Consider the following 23,686-nt stretch of genomic DNA (forward strand, 5'->3'; position numbering starts at 1 on the left):
GATCATTACTGGCCAATCATGTTATATTTTACTTATTACTCATTAATATATTTGTTCATCATGTATTTGACAAGATGTTACTGATGATAATTTCTTTGACAAATAAATATATTATAGTCTTATTGTTTAGAGAAAAAAAACTCAAAAGTGAGACTAAAACTAAAATTGAATAAGATTTAAATTAACATGGACTAAAAGTGTCATTGAATAAATATTTGGGGACAATACCTCTTCCATGATACATGTAAGTTATTTCTTTTAAAGAAAAAATAAAGAATACATAATTTTATTAAAAATTTATTAAATAAATAATTTATATTCAAATTAAATTAAATCATTTAATAAATAAATTGAAATTATATATTAAAATAAATACTTTTTTATTAATATAAAATAAAATAGTTTTAACAATAATATTTATTCTATAATTTTATTTTAAATCTAAATAACTAAAAATACAAAAAGATAAAATGATAAATTTACATATTAGACAGGACGAAGTAAAAAAAGAATTTCCAAACTTTGAAAAAAATACTATATTCAAATAGTAGTTATACTTAACAACAATTTAATTTAAGATTAATTTATGATAATTTCAACTTAAAATATTATCTTAGTCAACCTAAAGTTATAAATTTTATAACATTTTTTTATTACAATCGATTAATTATATTATAAAGAGTTTAGAGCTTACGACTAAAAATATTATGAAAATATTTTAGTTTTGGTTGCAATTAAAAATATTATAAAAATAATATTTTTCTATATTAACAAGTTTTGTTTTAGGCAAAAAGGCATTTGAGACTCCTATACTTTTGGGGGAGAAAATCAATGTGACCCTCGAATTATTTTTTCATCTAACTCCAACTCAAAAAACAAACCCAATATGACCCTTTGACCAATATTTTATATCATTGACTGTTACGGTGCTGATGTGACAATTCATAATACTAATGTGGTAGTTCAATATGTTGAGGTGACAGTCCACCATGTTTGTTAATGTGACAAAAGATATAGAAAATGTTATAATATCAAAATGATTATAAGTAAACAAATAAACACGATCAAAAAGAAAAACAAAGAACACCAAGACTTATGTGGAAAACCCAAAAGGGAAAAATCACGGGCAGAGGAGAAGAATTTCATTAATATAGATGAATAATACTGCAAGGGGATTTTGGAGAAAGAAAAACTTGATGTTTAATGCTTACCCTCAATATCTATTTATAGTGATAGATACTTAATTACAAAGGAAACTAAATAAAGTAAAAAATTACTTTAATAAAGTTCTCTACTTCAATAAAATTCTTTATTTTTAATCAAACTAGGTTTATTACTTTCTCAATTAAATTGAGTCACTTTGAATTCGAGTCAAACTTTAACAAATCTCCATCTTGACATGAATTCTGAAAGTGAGAATGATTCGAGACAAAACACCCAAATTCAATGAGGCATCAAAGCTCACGAAAAACAATTTTTCACTTCGACGAACAAGTTCTCCACCTTTTCCACGATAACCCTCCAAGGGGTAGTCTTCAGTAATGAACATCGATCGAATCCAAGCTTTTTCTAAGCTTGGATTTTGTCTTCACATTGACATGGTTATCATAAATATCAACTTTGCTCACAAATGTATAACCACGAGCAATGTCATTAACAACATGATCATGATCATCAATGATAATTCTATCTTCAAATTTATTATGCTCACGAGATACAACACTTTTATGTTTCACATAATCGTTCTTTCCACGGTTATCTTGTTCAACAAAAAATCTTCTTTTACTTGATTTAGTCAAAATATTTTTACCGATAACAATATTATTTGACATGGAGGAGGAAACATTAATTGTGTTATCTAAAACTGTTAAACCCTATAGAACATGAAACTTGACAGTCTTTTTCTACCCTTTCATAACAACAAGAGAGCCCTTGGAAATTTTCATAGTTTCACCTTAACTGGAGAATTTGTATCCTTTTGAATCTAGGGTATATAATGAAATTAGATTTCTTCTTAAATGTAGAATATGTCTCACATTACTAAGTGTTCGAACAATCTCATCAAATATTCTAATTTTGATTGTGCCAATACCTATTACTTTACAAGGGGCATTATTTTCCAAAATATATCACCTGAAGATATAACTTTATACGTAGCAAACCAGTCAAGATTGACACTCATATGAAAACTGTTACCAGAGTTAAGTATCCTCTCACTACTTGTTAAAAAGTTGTCATCAGTCACAACTATGAGTTCTCTGTCATCACACGTTTCCACTACATTGCCCTCACCAGCTTTTTCAGAGTTCTACTATTCAACTTCTCTTTTGATATTAGTTTGTAACCTATAACAACCCATTTTAATATGACAAGTTTTAGCTCGGTTGGAAGATTTTCATATGTTAATTCCTTTACTACCATAAGAACGCTTGTATTGTTTTCAGTCTAAAATTAGTCGATCCATGTACCACGAGACCCTTTATTTAGGGCTCAGAACTAAGTACAAGATGCTTCATCTTATTAAACGAGTGCAAGCTATTATACACTTCTTCAAGAGTAAGTGTTTCACGACTTTACATGATTGTGTCTCTGAAAGATGAACATGAAAGATGCATCAAACATATGAAGATCAGTTCTAGGTCTTCTTGGTCACACTTCACTTAGTCTCTAGACAAAAAAAAGTTGTCTCTAGACAAAAAAAAGTTTACCTTGAATGATCAGGTGCTATTCAACAGATGAACCTTTTGCCAACTTAAGAGAATAAAGATGTTGCTTTAAATGCAACTTACTGCTTTAAAAAGTAAAAAATATATATATATTATACTTAAATTATTTAAATATTTTAAAAAAATTAAATATAAAAATACTAAAAATGAAAATTAAATTAGAAAAAACTTAAACATATATTAAAAATACTAAAAATAATATTAAATTATTTTAAAAATTAAATATATATTATAAACTATAGATTGATAAATTATAAGTTATTCAAAAATCACATATATTATACATGATATATGAATATAATATATAATTCTTATTAACATTTATATAAAGTACTCTGACTGAATTAGTCGTGACTTATAATTTTGTATCAAAATATAGTTAGGAAATATAGTTAGATTTGTGTATTAATGTGAGTAACTTACGATGTTTTCTAACAAATTTTATTGCAAATTATATATACGAAACATCATTGTAGACACTCGTTTTTGTTGGATGATTTATTAAATTATTATTATTATTATTATTATTATTATTATTATTATTATTATTATTATTATTATTAATTTAATTTTTAAAATTTTTATTATTATTTTGTAAGTTTTTTACAAGCTCAAATTGGGCCCTAATGACAAAGCCAACCGGCCCAATAATTACAAAACCCTAATGGCCCATTATGTTACAACTTTGGCTAACCTTAATTTTAGGGTTAGTCGACAGCCGCACCACTGCCATTGAAGAAGAACTCCCGATCGTCGAAGCCACCAAGTGTAGACGGGTTAGATTTTAACGAAATATGAGGCATTTAATACCAACCATGCTCTGCCCCAAACAAAGAGATTGATGCTCCAACAATTCACTCCACACCATCTCAGCAAGCAACTACAAGTTACAAGGCAATGTCATGATTTTTATTTTTTTTTGAAACAAATATGTAAATATGGGTATAAAACCCGAACTGTTGCAAGTAAAAAGGACATTTGTTTTAGTTTTTCAGAAGGAATACAAGAAAAAACTTTAAGGTGTTTTTCCCTTATTTTTTCAGTTTCAAATAATAAAAAAAGGCTAAGTATTCGTGAAAAAAAAGAAGAGGAAGAGGTTGAGTAGTTACCTGAAGAGGGAGTTGAATCGTACAACCGATTCATCTTCCACAGTGGTCGGAGGAGTGAGGAACTGAACTTTGAAAGGGTATTTTAGGTTTTTTAGGAGTCTTTTAGGTGTTTTCATCCTTAGATCTAGGATTAGGTGGGTAGATCTGGAAGTATAGGTTTTTTGGGTCGGTTTAGGAGTTTCAACCGCCGTGGCGGCCAGAATGGCGATCGGAACGACAGCGTAGGGTGGGCGGCAGTGGGTTGGCTGAAAGAGAGAAAAGTGAGGGGAGAGAGTTTTAATTTTTTTTATTTTCGGTTGAAAATGAAAAAAAGGGAGAAAAGTGGGTTTTATAGGGGAAGTTTAGGGTAAAATCATGCATAAATCCCCCATAGTTTAGCGTATTTTTGCATGTTGGTCAACCGCGAGGAACAAAGTTGTTATTTACCCGTTTTCATGCATGTCATATATTTTTTGGTATATTTGTTGTTTAGTCCCACATAGTTTATCGTGTTTTTGCATGTTGGTCACCTGTAGAGACCAAAGTTGTTATTTATCCATTTTCATGCATGTTATGTATTTTTGGAATATTTGATGTTTAGTTCCCCTTATTTAGGTGTGTTTTTGCATTTTGGTCACGTGTAGTGATTATTTAATTTAATTTTAATATTTATGGAATGATTTAGTGATTTAAGCATTTTTCTTTAAAAATATGTTTTAGGCTTGTAAAAAATGAATAATTATTAAATAGTCTTGCAATTTCAACATGTTTTATGTTTTGTTCTCTGATCTTTTTATTTTATTTTATTTAACCATATAATTTTATTTTATTTTAAATTGGCCTGATATCTTATTTATTTTTATTCATTATGATTTTAGCACTCAATGTTAAATATGTTCATTTTGGTAACTTTTGCATTTTATTTTATTTTAATTTTTGATATGATGATTTATTTGTTTACATTTTAGTCATATTTACATTTTGTTTTACTCTAATTTTGCATGCTGCTTTTATGTTATTTTATTTTAATCACTGATTAGTTATGTTATCTCTATTTTAAATTAATTCACATGGTACCCTCATAAGCATTTCTTGACTCGAATCAAAATAATTTGACTAAGGGTAATATTCGTTCATTTTAAGATTGTCGTAAAGTGAATGTCTTAACGTATAAGAAAGTGTTGAACTATGTTTTGATATAATAATTTATGGCAAAATGTTTTTGGACTTGAATTGAATCTATTCAAAGTTTACAAAAATAATTCAAAGTTCATTTAGTTTGGAATTGAGCACAAAAATGTTTTTATGAATAGTATTGTACTGCATGAATAACATTGATACTGTATGAATAGTATCGACAATGTGTGAACAGTAATGAACAATATCGATGCTCAAAAATTCTAGAATGCAAAATGGGTATCGATACCTCTACAGTAGTGTCGATACTGCTACAGTAATTTCAAGCCCAACGATCATAAAATTCAAATATTACAAAGGTAGTACCGGTACCCATTGAAGGAGTATCGATACTACTTGTTCTAGGCAATTTTATTTTGCAGAAAATGAATCCCCAACGGCTCCAAAACATCCCCAACGACTATATACGACTTCAAACTCATTTTAAGCTATAAAAACAAGTTGAGGACACTTGAAGAAGACATAAAACAACTATCCAAGCAATCAAACACAAGAGAAGAGTTTTTCAATCTTATTTCATCTTTCTCTTGTAAATTTTTTGTTCTTGTGAGCTTAAATCTTGTAAAAACCTACCTTAGAGAGGTTTTCTTGTTTACATTTACTTTCATTGTAATGGGGTTTTGGTTCTAGCTAAGCATGCTAAAAGCTAGGGAAAGGTTCTAGTTTAACCCGTGAAAAACTAGGGAGTTTGTAAAGGTTATCTCTTTGTCCTGTAAAAAGAAAGAACAAATTAGTGAATTTGTTGGAAAATCTTTGGTGAGGAGCTAAGGTAGTGGATGTAGACTTGGTTGAGAAGTCGAACCAATATAAATCGCTGTGCAAATTTTCTATCTTTCAATCTCCTTACTCCCTAAACACAAGAACCGTCCCGAACCCTCTTGGTGAACTCTTTCGGTTGCCTATTCGAGCTTTCAAAAATGAAAAATGAAAGTTTTGAAAAAGAATGTTTTGATTTAAAAGTTAAGCTTGAATGCTTAACAAAAGAAAAAGAAACCATTTTAAATAATTCATTTAGTTTCATAATGGCAAAATGCTCACATTGCCATTATCATGGTCATAAGGAACATACTTCTGTTGGGACCATCGGCGCACCCCACGGTGCAGCAGAAACAAAACTCGACGGTTTCACCAGTGATCCAAGTACGTAAAACCAAAATCGGGAGAAAGGGATGTGAATACTTACAGCGGGTTCCCTGAAAAACAACAAGAATAGTAGTGAATACTGATGGTGTAGATCGATTCGAATCGTAAGCCTTCACGAAATCACGTCTTGGCCTCTACTCAGTTCACCCGATTGAGAGCAATATTTGTTTTCCCCAAAAATGTTTTGAGAGAAAAACGGCTGAAGGTTTATGTGTGTGTTAAAAAAACGGCTGCTAGACCTAACACACCCTTTTATATCCATTACCCTAACATCTTAGGGTTTTCAAAGTTATTTCAAATTAACAATAAAATATTATTTAATTAATTCAATTAAATATACAAATCTGAATTATAATCTTTAATGTTTATTTAAAAACTTATTTAATTATTTCGAATTATATATACCAATTAAAAGAGTTGTAATCTAAATTACATTTTTTTAATGTTTACTTAATATATTGGAGATAATTAAAATCATATGTATATCAGATATACATATCATAACTCTTGATATATTTTAGTAACATACAACAAATTGTACATTTTTGCTCATTTCAATCCTAGGGTGTGACCCTGTAGGTTCTTGTAATGTTAGTAATAATTATTAGAACAATTTTAATATTACATATAATGAGTGACATCTAGCAATATATCATAGTCACCTAAATTACAAGAAATTATGATTCGAAATATCATCTTCGTGATTAACTCTTTTATGTATTACATCATTTTGTCCTTTATATCTAGAATAGGCACAAGTCTTAGAATAGTCACACTTGTATAGCCCATCTATTTTTTCTTGATATCTAGAGTGGACTATAATTAACGAATATGATATCACATATCAACTTATTCGAGCATGGCCATGCATTTCTAGTCTCACTCAACCAAGTGGCCTATGATATATTTCCTATAATGTAGGAAGGACAAATCCTATCTTAACCATATACACCCCACTACATATATCGAAATATATTCAATAACAGTATTTATAGTGCAACCAGTTATGGAGCATGTTTAACTGTATCAAAACATACAACAATATATGTTGGGATGACATTGATCTCAAGTCTGAGGATCATACATATAGTCATCACCATGAGCAATGTTATGACCATTACATAATAATCCAAGAAATATGCTCATGACGTGTCAATCCAATATATTGTTCTCTAACAATATAATCATGTATCAATTCTGACATCTCTATGCCAATGACAACTCCTTGTCATCAATCAATAACATGTTAGTCTTAAGCGTATTATTATTGTTCATGCCCATAATAATACTTGACTATGGATCTTTTAATAATGTTATTATATGGACTTTATTATCTTTCAGTTTATGTTAAACACATACACATAACTGAAAATAATAGTGGCAATGCCTTTATTTAATAAAATCAGTAAATAAATATGTTATTAAAATCATCATATGATTGGTCTTTGGGCAAACTCTAACAATCTCCCACTAGCACTAAGACCAATCACTCACTTATCTAATACTGAGTGACTTAGTGTGACGATCATACCTCTGCTGTGTAAGAGGCTTCGTCAAGGGATCAACAATGTTGTCATTTGTGTGTACTCTGCATATTTCCACATCTCCTCAATCTATGATCTCTCGAATGAGATGAAAGCGCCTAAGAATATGTTTGGATCGTTGATGAGATCTGGGTTCCTTTGCTTGTGCAATGGCTCCATTATTGTCACAACGGAGTTCTACAACATCTGATATGCTAGGAATAACCCCTAATTCCAATATGAACTTCTTGATCTAAACAGCCTTTTTTGCTACTTCACTGGCTGTAATGTATTCAGCCTTTGTTGTAGAATCAACTACTATGTCTTGCTTCAAACTTTTCCAGCTCATAACACCTTCATTAAGACAAAACACAAAACCCGATTACGATCGTGAGTCATCCTTGTTAGTTTGGAAGCTGGCATCAGTATAACCTTTTATACTAAGCTCTTCCTCCCCTCCATAGACAAGAAATTTATCCTTAGTTCTTCTTAAGTACTTAAGGATATTTTTAATCGCAACCCAATGATTTTCACTAGGGTTCGCTTGATACCGACTTGTCATGCTTAAAGCATACAATACATCTGGTCGAGTACATATCATGGCATACATGATAGAACCAATAGCTGAAGCATATGGAATCTTATTCATCTGTTCTCTTTCTTGTGGAGTTGAAGGACACATTTTCTTCGAAAGAGAAATGCCATGTCTCATAGGCAAAAATCCTTTCTTGGATTCTTCCATAATGAACCTTTTCAGCACTTTGTCTATATATGTACTTTGAATCAAACCTAGAAGTCGTCTTGATCTATCTCTATAGATCTTAACTCCTAAGATATATGCTGCCTCACCCAAATAATTTCCTATGATGAGTATGTCATCTACATACAAGATTAGGAAAGAAACAATACTCCCACTAGCCTTCTTATAAACACAAGGCTAATCTTCATTTTTGATAAAACCAAACTCTTTGATTGCATCATTGAAACAAAGATTCCAGCTTCGAGAAGCTTGCTTTAGTCCATAAATGGACCTCTGTAGCTTACAAACCTTTCCAGTATTTCCTAGAATGAAAAAACCTTTTGGTTGTGTCATATAACATCCTCTTTAAGTTTTCCATTAAGGAAATTGGTTTTGACGTCCATTTGCCAGATTTCATAATCATGGAATGCAACTGTTGCGAGCAAGATCCGGATGGACTTAAACATAGCTACTGGGAAGAATATTTCGTAATAGTCTATACCATGAACTTGTCGAAAACCTTTAGTGACTAATTGCCCCTTGTATGTTTGTACATTACCATCCATGTCAGTTTTCTTATTGAAACCCCATTTACACCCTATAGGTTTGACCCCTTCAGGTGGTTCAACCAAAGTCTATACTTGGTTTACTAACATGGAATCCTCTCAGATCTCATGGCTTCAAGCCATTTCTCAGAGTCTGGGCTAGACACTGCCTCTTGATAAGTCATGGGCTCATCTTGATCCATAAGAAGAACATCTTCATGTGTCGTAACGAGAAATCCAAATCTTTCAGGTGTACGGTGTTCTCTTGTGGATCTACGCAGTGGTTGTGTTTCTAAATCTGTTGAATGCTCCTCAACAACTTATGAAACATGCTCAACTTTAGGTTCATTTATTTGTTGTTCTTGAACTTCTCCAAGTTCAATATTTCTACCCTTCCCTTCTTTGAGAGAAATTCTCTTTCGAGAAAAACTCTTGTTCAAGCAACAAACACTTTGTTCTCGTTAGGGTTGAAGAAATAGTATCCCTTAGTTTCTTTAAGATATCCAACAAATATACACTTACGAGATTTAGGTTCGAGCTTTGTAGACATATGATGTTTTATATAAGCTTCACAACCCTAAATCTTCATAAAAGACATACTAGGACGTTTCCCAGTGCATATCTTGTATGGTGTCTTTTGAACCGATTTAGATGGAACACGATTTAGTGTGAAAGCGGCTGTTTCAAGTTCATATCCCCAAAAAGAAGTCGAAAGATCACTATGACTCATCATTGATTGAACCATATCTAATAGTGTTCGATTTCTTCTTTCAGAAACTCCATTCCACTGTGGTGTACCAAGTGGTGTAAGATGTGATACAATCCCACATTCTTTTAAGAGTTCATCAAACTTTATGCTTAAGTATTCTCCACCTTGATCTGATCGAAGTGCCTTAATACTCTTTCCTAGTTGATTTTGTACTTCATTTTTAAATTCCTTAAACTTTTCAAGGGCTTCAGATTTATGGCGCATAAGATAAATAAACCCATACCAGCTGAAGTCATTGGTGAAAGTAATGAAGTAATTGAATCCACCTATGGCTTGTGTATTCATTGGTCCACATACATCACTATGTATTAACCCTAATAAATCACTTGCTCACTCACCTTTACTATTAAAAGGAGCTTTAGTCATTTTTCCCAACATGCAAGATTCACATACATCATATTGTTCGAAAACAAATGAATCTAAGAATCCATCTTTATGGAGTTTTGATATGCGTTTTTCACTTATATTGCCTAAACGACAATGCCAAATATAAGTTTGATTCGAGTCATTTGTTTTTGATCTCTTAGTATTTATGTTATAAATGGTGTTATCTTGATCCAAAATATAGAGACCATTAACCAATTGTGTCGAACCATAAAAAACACTATCGAGATAAAAAGAACAACAATTATTCTTAATAATAATCTCAAAATCAATCTTGTCTAAACAAGAAATAGAAATAATGTTCTTAGTCAAACTAGGCACATAATAACAATCCTCTAAATTTAAATCAAGTCCACTAGACAAAGATAAAACATGTGTCCCTATAGCTAATGCAACAACTCTTGCTCCATTTCTCACTCGTAGGTCCACGTCTCCTTTAGCCAGATTCCTTCTCTTTTGCAGTCCCTCTACAGAAGTACAAATATGAGAACCATAACCGGTATCTAATACCCAAGAAGTAGATGTTGACAAATTAACATCAATAACATAAATACCTGAAACAAACGTTCTATTTGCTTCTGCCTTCTTGACCTCTTCAAGGTAAACAGGGTAGTTTCTCTTCTAGTGTCCGGTCTTATCGCAATGGAAACATTTTCCTTCCTTGCTAACACCCCTTTGGGTTTCAATGCATTTTTACCTTTTGGTTTGGTCTTACCATTGCCATTAGACTTTGCCACTACCTTTTTCTTTCCTTTTCCTTTGTCCTTGTGGACCATCAGAATGGGCTTAGGTCCAACCTTTTTTATGTTACTTTCAACAGTTCGTAACATGCCAAGTAACTGTGGAAAAGTCTTGTTAATTCCATTCATGTTGGAATTAAGGACAAATTGGCTAAATCTATTTGGCAACGATTGCAGGATAACATCAGTAGCCAATTCATCTTTGAGAGGAAATCCTAACTTTTCCAACGTTTGGATGTAGTCCATCATCTTGATGACATTAGCTTCTACAGGAGTTCCCTCTGCCATTTTGCATTGAAATAGAGCTTTAGAGGTCTCATATCTCTCTTGACGTGCTTGCCCTTCATATATTTCTTTGAGATTTTGAATCATCTCATATGCAACCATGTCCTCATGTTGCTTCTGAAGCTCAGGAGTCATGGTGGCAAGCATTAGACATCCAACATCTAACATATCATCCATATGTTTCTTGAATTTGTCTTTGTCAGCTCTTGAAGCATTAGTTGCCGGTTCATCAGGAACATGTTCCTCAATGACATATTATTTCCTTTCCTGTTTGAGAACAATTCTCAAATTACGAAACCAGTCAAGGAAGTTTATGCCATTAAGTTTATCCTTCTCAAGGAGTGATCGCAGTGATAAAGTGTTGTTTTCCATTAAATCTACAACAATGGAAATATTAAAGTACGTAAATTTACCGAATTAAAATTTATAAATAGGACTTTATTTACAAATTACTCCCACTATTTTATTCAAAATTAAAAACCCTCTTTTTTTTAATTTCGAAAAAATTCAACGAAAATTTTTCTAGTGGGTGAGAATCCATAATACATCAATTTCCTAAATCAGCTTTGGCTTTTCTTTTAGGATAGTGATTATTTAGGTATGTAACACTTTACTAGTTACATCTCATGTAACTCCTCATTTTGGTGAACAACTTTTGTTCAAGTCATCTCATGACTTATCCAAATATTTAACCTCTAAGTTTCTAATCCTATTAGAATAACCTAGCTAATTTATTAACAATATATCAACCGGTGAATATCATTTTCTTATTCTTCACGTTTAACCAAGATAGATTTATGTGTCAATGCTTTGGCAAAGCCCACACAATATTGATCGAAGCCTTAACGAGGGTAAATATTGGACGGTTAAAGTAACTTAGATTATAAAGAGGCATTTGCGTAATTATCTCATCATTGTTCGTTTTAAGATTAGGCCCTTATTGATCTCATCAATATTTCATTCTTATTTTATCATTTGATGCATTGCATACATAACAAATATAGCAATAAATAAAATGCAATCGTTATATCCCAAAATAATGACTAAGGTAGCCCATCCCAAGCTAATGGGAGAACCAAGAACCCTAAACCTAAGACTACTTTCTAGGTATCTTCTCTCCATTCTTCTGACCCTTGTGAATATTTATAGGTTTACAATTTTAAAAGAAACTCGTTTTACATACGAGGGAGTAAGATGAGAAGAGAAATACAACAGAGATATAGAAAGGCACGGCTTGCAGACCGTATTTCACATTAAACCATTATAAAGTGAATAAGGGCTTATAACCATGCATGTCAAACACTATGCAAAACAAACATATCATATATATATATATATTATATATATATATATATATATATATAGATATATATATATATATATATATATATATAACGTTTTTACGCCTTTGTTAAAAAAATTTAATATGGGCCTTCAATTTGTACTGTTGATGAGGGGTCAAGGGGCGGAGCCCTTAGCGCACATTGGCCGTCACGGTACGACCGGTGGGATTTTTTGAAAAATAATACTTACGTTTCTATAGAAAAAACCTCACGATTTGATAACATTTATCAACAGAATCATGCTTTTGGGATTTTCAATCCCGAAGGCTTTCTGCATCGGAACAACCTTTGTTCCACTGCCAAACACGATCTGCTATCGCACTCCCACGGATCATCATATCAACGATTGATATATGAATTTTGTAAAATCCTTGTAACAACAAATCGATTGAAAAACATATTAATAAATTAACATATTAATCGTTGTGGTTATCGATTCGAACAATGATATCAACATATTTACCGAAATCGATAAAACTAGAACATGCATCTCATACATATCACATCATCCAAGAATTTAACCCAAATTCGGATCGTACAAGTGGCTCTGATACCACTGTTGGGACCGTCGGCACACCCCACGGCGCAGCGAAAACAAAACTCGACAGTCTCACCAGCGATCCAAGTATGTAAAACCGAAATTGGGAGGAAGGGATGCGAATACTTACAGTGGGTTCCTTGAAAAACAACAAGAACAACAGTGAATACTGATGGTGTAGATCGATTCGAATCGTAAGCCTCAACGAAATCACGTCTTGGCCTTTACTCAGTTCACTCGATTGAGAGCAATATTTGTTTTCCCTAAAACTGTTTTGAGAGAAAAACGACTGAAGGTTTATGTGTGTATGTGTTAAAAAATGGCTGCTAGACCTAACACACCCTTTTATATCCATTACCCTAACATCTTAGGGTTTCAAAGTTATTTCGAATTAACGATAAAATATTATTTAATTAATTCAATTAAATATACATTAAAGACTTATAATCTGAATTATAATCTTTAATGTTTATTTAAAAACTTATTTAATTATTCCGAATTATATATACCAATTAAAAGAGTTGTAATCTAAATTACATTCTTTTAATGTTTACTTACTATATTCGGGATAATTAAAATCATATATATATCATATATACATATCATAACTCTAGATATATACAACAAATTGTACATTTTTGCTCATTTCAATCCTAGGGTGTAACCCTGTAGGTTATTGTAACGTTAGTAGTAATTATTAGAACAATTCTAATATTACATACAATGAGTGACATCTAGCAATTCATCATTGTCACCTAAGTTACAAGAAATTATGATTCGACATATCATCTTCGTGATTAACTCTTTTATGTATTACATTCTTTTGTCCTTTATATCTAGAATAGGCACAAGTCTTAGAATAGTCACACTTGTATAGCCCATCTATTGTTTCTTGATATCTAGAGTAGACTATAATTAACGAATATGATATCACATATCAACTTATTCGAGGATAGCAATGCATTTCTAGTCTCACTCAATCAAGTGGCATGTGATATATTTCCTATTATGTAGGAAGGACAAATCCTATCTTAACCATATACACCCCACTACATAAATCAAAATATATTCAATAACAGTCTTTATAGTGCAACCAGTTACGGAGCATGTTTAACTGTATCAAAACATACAACAATATATGTTGGGATGACATTGATCTCATGTCTGAGGATCATACATATAGTCATCACCCTGAGCAATGTTATGACCGTTACATAATAATCCAAGACATATGTTCATGATGGGTCAATCCAATACATTGTTCTCTAACAATATAATCATAAATCAATTCTGACATCTCTATGCCAATAACAACTCCTTGTCATTAATCAATACCATGTTAGTCTTAAACATATTATTATTATCCATGCCCATAATAATACTTGACGATGGATCTTTTAATAATGTTATTATATGGACTTTATTATCTTTCAGTTTATGTTAAACACAGACACATAACTTAAAATAATAGTGGCAATGCCTTTATTCAATAAAATCGGTAAAAAAATATATTATTACAATCATCATATGATTGGTCTTTGGGCATACTCTAACAATCCTTTGAACAAAGGAAAACGTTTAAAAATTAGACAAGTATGGGTTCCAAAAGGAACAAGAGGCATTGAAACTAACGTCCAAGGATCCAAAGCAATTTGGATACCAAAATCGAAATAAATGTCTCTTGTAGGCGTGTGGGAGCAATGGTGATGAATATGAAGAAATCAAGATGCTCTAGCCACACGTTGAAAAGGGAATGGGTAACATCTAAGCTTAATGCTATTGATTTTGGTTATTTGGTTGCTCATTTGGATTTATGCTTGCGTGAGTTTTGATCTTAAATGGTTATGTTTTGTTTTTCCTCTCATGTATGTTAAAAAGGTTTTATGATGAATATTTTAAATTTTTAATGATTTTTCATAATTTTTAGTTCATCATAATGAATTTTGGTCAAAATTGGTTTTAAATGCAAATGATATCTCTCTAACAATTGATATCAACTTTTCAAATACTTTGATTTTACAAATTTTAAATTTTTGACCTTAATTTTTAAATGTTTATGCATGTGATTTAAAATGTAAATGATATCTCTCTAACAATTTATATCAATTTTTCAAATGCATAACATTTTTTGGGAAGCTTTATGCATATGCATTTAATTTCAAGAATTGGTATTGCATAAATTATTTTAGACTTGGATATATTGAATTTCATGTGCTACTAACATGTTTGTTATTCTTTGCTGAAATTCAATTTTGTTTAAGTGTCAATTTTTTAAAGCTAAAATTTGTTTGGAATGAACTTATTAAAGAGGAGCTTTGATTTTTCAAATGATTTTTTAAATATTTACCGCTTACTCTCCATTGTTATTTTAGAACTTTAAAGTTGAATTATTTTTTATATAACAAAAAGGAGGAGAAATATGGGTTTGAAAAATCCAATTTTATTAATGAAAAAGGGGGAGCTGAACATTTTTACATATTTTTCAACAATTGATATCTTTTTCATTAAATATTTTATTAAGGGGGAGTTTTGCCAAAAACAATTTTTCAAATGTTTTGTTATATCAAAAAGGGGAGATTGTTGAACTATGTTTTGATATAATAATTTATGGCAAAATGTTTTTGGACTTGAATTGAATCTATTCAAAGTTTTCAAAGTTTACAAAAATAATTCAAAATCCATTTAATTTGGAATTGAGCACAAAAATGTTTTTATGAATAGTACTATACTGTATGAATAGTATCGATATTGTGTTAACATTAATGAACAATACCGATGCTCAAAAATTCCAGAATACAAAATGGGTATTGATACCTCTACAATAGTATCGATAATGCTACAGTAATTTCAAGCCCAACGGTCATAAAATTCAAATATTACAAAGGTAGTATTGATACCCCATTGAAGGAGTATCGATACTACTTGTTCTGGGCAGTTTTATTTTGCAGAAAATGAATCCCCAACGGCTATATACGACTTCAAACTCATTTCAAGCTATAAAAACAAGCTGAGGACACTTGAAGAAGACATAGAACAACTATCCAAGCAATCAAACACAAGACAAGAGTTTTTCAATCTTATTTCATCTTTCTCTTGTAAATATTTTGTTCTTGTGAGCTTAAAATCTTGTAAACACCTACCTTAGAGAGGTTTTCTTGTTTACATTTCCTTTCATTGTAACGGGGTTTTGGTTCTAGCTAAGCCTGCTAAAAGCTAGGGAAAGGTTCTAGTTAACCCGTGAAAAACTAGGGAGTTTGTAAAGGTTATCTCTTTGTCCTGTAAAAAGAAAGAACAAATTAGTGAATTTGTTGGAAAATCCTTGGTGAGGAGCTAAGGTAGTGGATGTAGACTTGGTTGAAAAGTCGAACCACTTTAAATAGCTGTGCAAATTTTCTATCTTTTAATCTCCTTACTCCCTAAACACAAGAATTATCCCGACCCTTCTTGGCGAACTCTTTCGGTTATCAATTCGAGCTTTCGTCATAAGCATTTATTGACTCGAATCAAAATAATTTGACTAAGGGTAATATTCGTTCATTTTAAGAATGTCGTAAAGTGAATGTCTTAACGTATAAGAAAGTTACTTTCGATAGTTTTAAAATGAAAGTTTATCCCATTAAGTGACACAAATAAATTGATTCTATTTTCAAATTTGGGGATTGAGAAAAAGATCATGTTCTTTTAATTAAGTTCACGGAGAAAAGACTGTTAGATCGAATCTAAGGTCTCATCTTGATGTATTTAAATAATTGAACATCCTTATTCTCATTAAGGGTTGGTAAAAAATAATTAATTGTACTTGGTTAATGTATGTTTTTAAATTTTTTAATTTATTTTTGCATGTATTTTTCATGATTTCAAAAATAAATAGCACTTGAATTAATATTGAATTTTAGGATGAAACAGTAACATTTCTTTATTTTGATTGGAGTAATAAATGGCTTCTTTAAGGCATGAGATGTCATATATTCTCGATTGGAAATAATTAGACGTTATCGTTTTCCCTCTTAAAATTCGAGGAATGTGTAAAAAAAAGGTCTTGGGGTTATTTTGTTATTGTATTGTTATTTATACGCTTAATTTTGAATTAATAATGAGCTTTATAATGAAATTGTAATATTTTTTTATTTCAGTTGGAGTAAGAATCACTTGCTTTAAGGCATGAGAAGTCGATTTTTCTCGATAGTTAATAATTAAATATATGTTTTGTTCTAAAATTCAAAGAAAATTATTTGTATGGGATCTTAAATTAAATTAAACTCGAATTTGTAAATTTCATTGCAAAGACATCAAATCAATCGACTACGTACTGATTTAGGGCGCTGTGGGGGTGCTAATCATTTCCTGCGCGTAATCGACTCCCGAACTCAAATTTTGGTAACACAGACCGAAAATTTGTTATTTTAATTAAAATTAATATTTTTCTTAAAATAACAAATACATTTTTGGGTGCCCAATCACACCCTAATCAAATATTGGTGGCGACTTCTTGAATCACGTTTTATTAATAACATGTTACTAAATTATTCGAGACGAGATCTTTTAAAAACAGATTTTAAAAAATAAAATATGTTTTTTAAAGAAAAATCGTTTTGACAATCGTAAGTTACTCGCGTCAATACACAAATCTGCCTATATTTGATAGCTATATTTTAATATAAAATTTGTAGGTATGCAATAATGCAGTTAGAGAACTTTGTGTTACTGATATGATTATATTATATATAATCATTTTATATAATTATTTTCTAATTATTTTTAATATATATAAATATTTTTTTAGTAATTTAATTTCTATTCTTAATGTTTTTATTTTTAATTTTTTGAATTTTAAAATTTTGAATTTAAGATAATTGTTATTTTCTTTAAAAAATAAAAATAAATCCCTAAACATTAAAAAATCAATTTTGCCCTTGAATAAAATAAAAATCCAATTTAACCTATATGTAGTGTTATCCGTCACATCAATAATGACCGTTGATTATCGCATTAGTATCATGAATTGCCAGATTAGTAACAATCAACTACATAAAATGTTAGTTAAAAAAATCATATTAATTTTTTTATGAATTAAAAGGTCACATTGAATGAAAAAAATAATTCAAGAGTCATATTGAGTTAATCGATCGGATGAAACGGCCAAGAGGGGGTTGAATTGGCAATAAAAATTCCAGTGGAGGCTTTTGCAGAAAATTAAAAAGATTTGTACAGAGATTTAGAGTGGTTCGACTTTCTCAAACAAAGTCTACGTCCACTACCTTAGCTATCTACACTAAGGATTTTTCACAAATTCACTAATTTGTCTTTCTTTTGAGGACAAAGAGTAATTTTACAAATCCCTCAAGAATTATACCCCAAAATCTTGAGAACACTCTCTCCCAAAGAGAAAATTACAAATTTCACAAACTTACAGAAAAACCTCTCAAGGTAAGATGTTTGCACAATTCTAGAACAAAGAAGGAACACTCAAGAATAAATAACATTGAGCACAAATGGTGTTCTTAAAAGCAAAATGAATATTGAATGGAAATAAGGCTTGAATTGCTCAAACTTGATGTTTAAGGCTTTCTCTTTGATTCTCTCTTAATTCTTGTTTTTTGTTATTAATCAATGGCTTCAGAACTTGTTTAATTACACATTGGATTGATTCTGAACGTTGGGGATCATTGGTGAAGTCAATAGAGTCGTTGTTGTATGTTTTCCATTTAAAAAATCAGTTGAGAGCGTAGGGGTATCGGTACACCTTCGAAGGGTATCGGTACACCCAATGTACATTACAAAAATGTATAAAAAAAGGGGGAGATTGTTAAAAACATTTTGATATTTCGATATAAAAAATAAAGTATAAATAAATTTTAAGATTTTATATTCGATTTCAAAAATAATATTCGATTAAATTAATCGAATATCAAAATATTACTCCAAGTTTTCAAATGTCAATTTTACTCCTTACTTAAGTATAAAATTGTGTTTCAATCTTAAAATATTTGTGAAATAATTTTTACAAAGTATTCTGAACCTTAATCGAGCCAAATATGAATTTTACAAAGGGAGGTACCGATACCCCTCAATTTCGAATGGAATAAGGGTACCGATACACAACCGAATGTACCGACAAACAACCGAATGTACCGACACACTCCATGTCTAAAATGGCTCTGAGAAACATCGAATGTAATTAATGTATTGATACCCCTAGGGTGTACAGATACACTAGGTCAAATAAATATTTAAATTTTACACTGGGTGTATCGATACCCTTCGAAGGTGTATCGATACCCCTACGCTCCAAACTGATTTTTTAAATGGAAAACATACAAAAACGGCTCTATTGACTTCACCAATAATCCCCCAACGTTCAGAATCAATCCAAGGTGTATTTAAACAAGTTCTGAAGCCATTGATCAATAACAAAGAACAAGAATTAAGAGAGAATAAAAAAGAAAGCCTTAAACATCAAGTTTCAGCAATTCAAGCCTTATTTCCATTCAATATTCATTTTCCTTTTAAGAATACCATTTGTGCTCAATTGTATTTATTCTTGAGTGTTATTTCTTTATTCTAGAATTGTGCAAACATATTACCTTGAGAGGTTTTTTTGTAAGTTTGCGAATTTTGTAATTTTCTCTTTGAGAGAGAGTTGTCTCAAGAATTTGGGGTATAATTCTTGAGAGATTTGTAAGGTTACTCTTTGTCCTAAAAAGAAAAATAAATTAGTGAATTTGTGGAAAATATAGCTAAGGTAGTGGACGTAGGCTTTGTTTGAGAAAGTCGAACCACTCTAAATCGCTGTGCAAATCTTTTCAATTTTCTGCAAAAGCTTCTACCAAAATTTGTATTACCAATTCACCCCCTCTTAGCTAGCCGATTCATTCGATCGATTAACAAGACATTAATTTTTTTTAATAAAAATACAAGGGTATGATATGCCTTTTTTGCATTCATTTTATAATTTCCTCAATTCAAAATGAATTGATACGAGAGTGAGACGGTTCAAATTGTATGCTGCCTGCCTGGCCCTAACCCAGGTTTTTGTTAGTTCCATTTCGCCTTTCCCTCCAAATCCCTCTCAGTTTTCCCTCCTAAACTTTCCCTGTCAATACTCAAATATATGCCCCTTCCTTTGGGTTCTTCACTCCGTTCCTTAAAACTACACCCACATCCCACCGCAATGGCCGCCGCATCCTCTAAAACCATAACTGATTTCTTCCATCCAAATCCAGCCACAGCAAAGCGTCGGAAGCTAACCACTTCCTCCGATTATCAACCACCGTCCTCTCTCACCGCCCAGCAAAAATCTCGGATTGAATTGAACAGATACTTGGCCAAATCCAAACGCAATCTCAAAATCTGTTCCCAGAAGGTTGAAGGATCGCGTTATGTCAAACTGGAGGAACTCTTGTTGGAGGACACTTGGGTTGAGGCCTTACCCGGGGAGCTTCAGAAGCCTTACGCCATTAACTTGTGCAAATTTGTTGAGGCTGAGATATGCAATAGCGGCGTCTCTGTTTATCCTCCCCAGCACTTGATTTTCAATGCCCTTAATTCTACTCCTTTTCACAGGGTCAAAGCAGTTATCATTGGTCAGGTAAAAATCCGTAACTTGATAGACGCGATCTTACGGTCAATCAATGGGAGACTTGACATGGCAGTTGGTACAAGCTCGAAAATAAAGCGCTCTTTTGTTTCCTTTTCCTATTCTATTATGAGCTTGTGTATCTTTTACCTGTGCTACTCAGACTTTGTTGGGAATAATGTATACGGAAATATGTTTGACACGAGTTTATATTTTCTGATTTTTTTTTCATTTATGTATAGATTTTCTTTTGAGAAATCGTATCTGGATATGCAGCTCGAATTGGAGTAACGTAGATTTTTACTTATTTCAGGATCCATATCATGGACCTGGTCAAGCAATGGGGCTTTCATTTTCAGTGCCAGAGGGAGTGAAGATCCCTTCGAGCCTGGTAAATATATTTAAGGAACTTAAGCAGGATCTTGGATGTTCAATTCCATCCAATGGAAATCTGGAGAAATGGGCTGTTCAGGTGAAAATTGTGTGCATTATATCAGAATGCACCAAAATGTCAACTGATAATTGAACCTATAAATGAAGAAAATATAGATTTCATCTTATATTAGCTTCTTCCCTAACTGTTTTAAATATCTTGTAGGGTGTTCTTTTGCTGAACACTGTTCTCACGGGTAAATTTCTAGCCCATACTTGAGTTTGTGATATTATTTTTATGTGAGCTTATGATTGGATTGTTTAGACTTTGTTGATGTCAATATGTCCGTTACTTTCATGAAAAATTATTAAGGCAATGGTATGGTGAAGCCTTGTTTAATAGTGAAATTCATAAGAGTTTAAAGAGCACCATTTAGCATGAATTGTTACAGTGAATTCATGAAAGAAGTAAGTAAAGCCATTAGGAGTCTGCATTATTCACACTTTCAAATTAGATCTAGATATGCAGATACCAGTTTCTCAAATCTGTTTCCTCTTGAGGAATTTGAAGGGGTTATGATGACTAAGATGGTTGCCTTGTTTATATAACAAAGTTATTGTCATGCTGCGCTCTCTTAACCTAGGAATATTTTGCTCCCTCTTGGTATCATCTCCTTTGGAGATTGTTAAGTGGTTTAATCTCTTATATGTTAAACATTGGGTTTTTTTGTGGTCTTATATTAAACTTGGACTTTCCACTTATTGCAAAGTGGTTTTATATTAGATACTTAACATGGTATCAAAGCTTGGGTTCTGTTTGATGGCTTCTGGTAAGGTTGTCCACACATAGGTTCTGTGAGCTACGAGTGAGTAGTGCAAGTGGTGTTGTCTGACATATGTTATATATTGGGTTTCCTATGATCTCCAACTGGATTCTTAACAAGAATGAAACTTTACTCTTTTGTTATTGTTATCCACTTCTCTTCTAATCTATAGCATTCTCGGATTTTTTGTTTTAATTCTTGATATTCAGTAAGGAAGCAGCAAGCTAATTCTCATGCAAAGAAAGGGTGGGAGCTATTTACTGATGCTGTTATTAAGACTATCTCACAAAAGAAGGAAGGAGTTGTGTTTCTTCTATGGGGGAACTCAGCTCAAGAGAAATCAAAGTGTGTCTTTTTTTCAATCATATTCCGTCCCTATTCCCACTTTCTTTCTCTCTGTGTAATTCTAGGAATTTTTTTCTTACACAAGTTAAATTGAGCTCTTCATCTCATTATGAGAGAATTTCATTCAATGTCTCGTGTTCATGTATTGTCTTACACATTCTGTTTTAGGGACCTATATTAGTGTCAGCCAACTCAACATGGATATGTGTTATGTTATTCAGACTTGAATATGAGTATTGAATACTGATTTTGAAAATGGATATTTCTAGAAAAAAGAGTTGGTGCAACATAGGAATGAAAAATAGTTTAAATCTAAAATATTTGCTATTGCATATATTCTTGCTCCATGTATCATACTATGTTGGTAAATTTAAGAGTGCACTGCAATGTTTGGTGTAAAATATGCACTGTTCCAATGGGGTAACTAAAACATTTACCTTTATGATATTGACAAACTTGATTGAGACTTCTCTTAATCTGTCTCAGGTTGATTGATCAGACAAAGCATCACATTCTCAAGGCAGCTCATCCTTCTGGTTTGTCTGCAAATAGAGGCTTCTTTGGTTGCAGGTTAGTATGGATAGGCACAAGTTCTCTACGTTGTGGTTTGCAGTATGAGCCTGCTGTCTTTGATATATTTGTGGGTGTGTTTGTAATTTTTGGCTTTTGGATTCCATGATGTTGGTTGGTTTATTGTGATTGTATTTTATGGAACCAACAATGGACTAATAGAATTTAGGAAATAGTTATATCAGTAGGACTTGGATAAGAGTGTCTGAAATGAGTATGTTCAGATGGGAGTAGTTTTTTTTTCTTTTTTTCTTCTTCAAGATTTACATGTATTTGGAAGGTCCTTTTAAGATCAGACATCTCATTACCTATATTTGGATATGCATCGAACATGGATATATCAAATGTGGGTACTTGAAGAACTGTTGGAGCAACATTGTTAATAGTAGCAAAATCAAATAAGTGACTGCCAATTACTATTTGGCCTTTTATATTTGTTTTTGTGATTGCTACACAAAATCTCTTGTAGTTTCGAGGTCTTTTCACTTGTTGATGATTATGGTCTAGTCCCCATCTATCTTATCTAATTATCCATAATTTCTTGCGACATTTCAAACAGGCATTTCTCTCGCACAAACCAGCTTTTGGAGCAAATGGGGACTGATCCTTTAGATTGGCAACTTTGATTTCAACCATCATTTTCAGTGAGAGGACATATTTTGTGTGCAAACTAATCTAGATAGCCAGGCCTTCTACTTGAATTTTCTAGAACGGCAAAAGCTTTGGGGATTTGTTGCAGAAATTTTGTTGCGATATCTCAATAGGCACATTTTGGGATGGGATTTGTATTAGTATGTGACCCCTTCACCAGCTCTCGGTGTCGGAGCCTATTTTGTGTAAAAGTCACCAAATATTGTTCAATGATATCATGACCAAAACAATGGCCTCAATGAAAGTGTCTTGAAAAAATAGAAAAAAATGAACTAAAGAAGAAAAATGAATAATTAATCTTAGAAAAAAATAAAAGAGAATAAAAAAT

The 23,686-nt window shown here is 31.8% G+C and overlaps 1 protein-coding gene across 2 annotated transcripts; it reads left to right on the forward strand.

Moving 5' to 3' along the window:
• Positions 1–20,052: 20,052 nt before the first annotated feature.
• On the forward strand, positions 20,053–23,476 carry LOC120187493 (uracil-DNA glycosylase, mitochondrial). Of its 2 annotated transcripts, none has more exons than XM_039191205.1 (7): positions 20,053–20,608; positions 20,910–21,068; positions 21,195–21,225; positions 22,002–22,137; positions 22,624–22,707; positions 23,267–23,339; positions 23,409–23,476. In XM_039191205.1, the coding sequence occupies exons 1-6, from the start codon at positions 20,132–20,134 to the stop codon at positions 23,331–23,333; spliced, it is 954 nt and encodes a 317-aa protein (XP_039047136.1). In that variant the 5' UTR covers positions 20,053–20,131; the 3' UTR covers positions 23,334–23,339; positions 23,409–23,476. The 2 variants fall into 2 exon arrangements, with proteins under 2 accessions (XP_039047136.1, XP_039047135.1); XM_039191204.1 differs by having other exon boundaries at positions 23,267–23,334; positions 23,404–23,468.
• The last annotated feature ends 210 nt before the right edge of the window (positions 23,477–23,686 follow it).

Source organism: Hibiscus syriacus, unplaced genomic scaffold (assembly GCF_006381635.1).
Source record: "Hibiscus syriacus cultivar Baekdansim isolate YM2019G1 unplaced genomic scaffold, ASM638163v2 tig00113725_pilon, whole genome shotgun sequence".
NCBI classification, from domain to species: Eukaryota; Viridiplantae; Streptophyta; class Magnoliopsida; order Malvales; family Malvaceae; genus Hibiscus; species Hibiscus syriacus.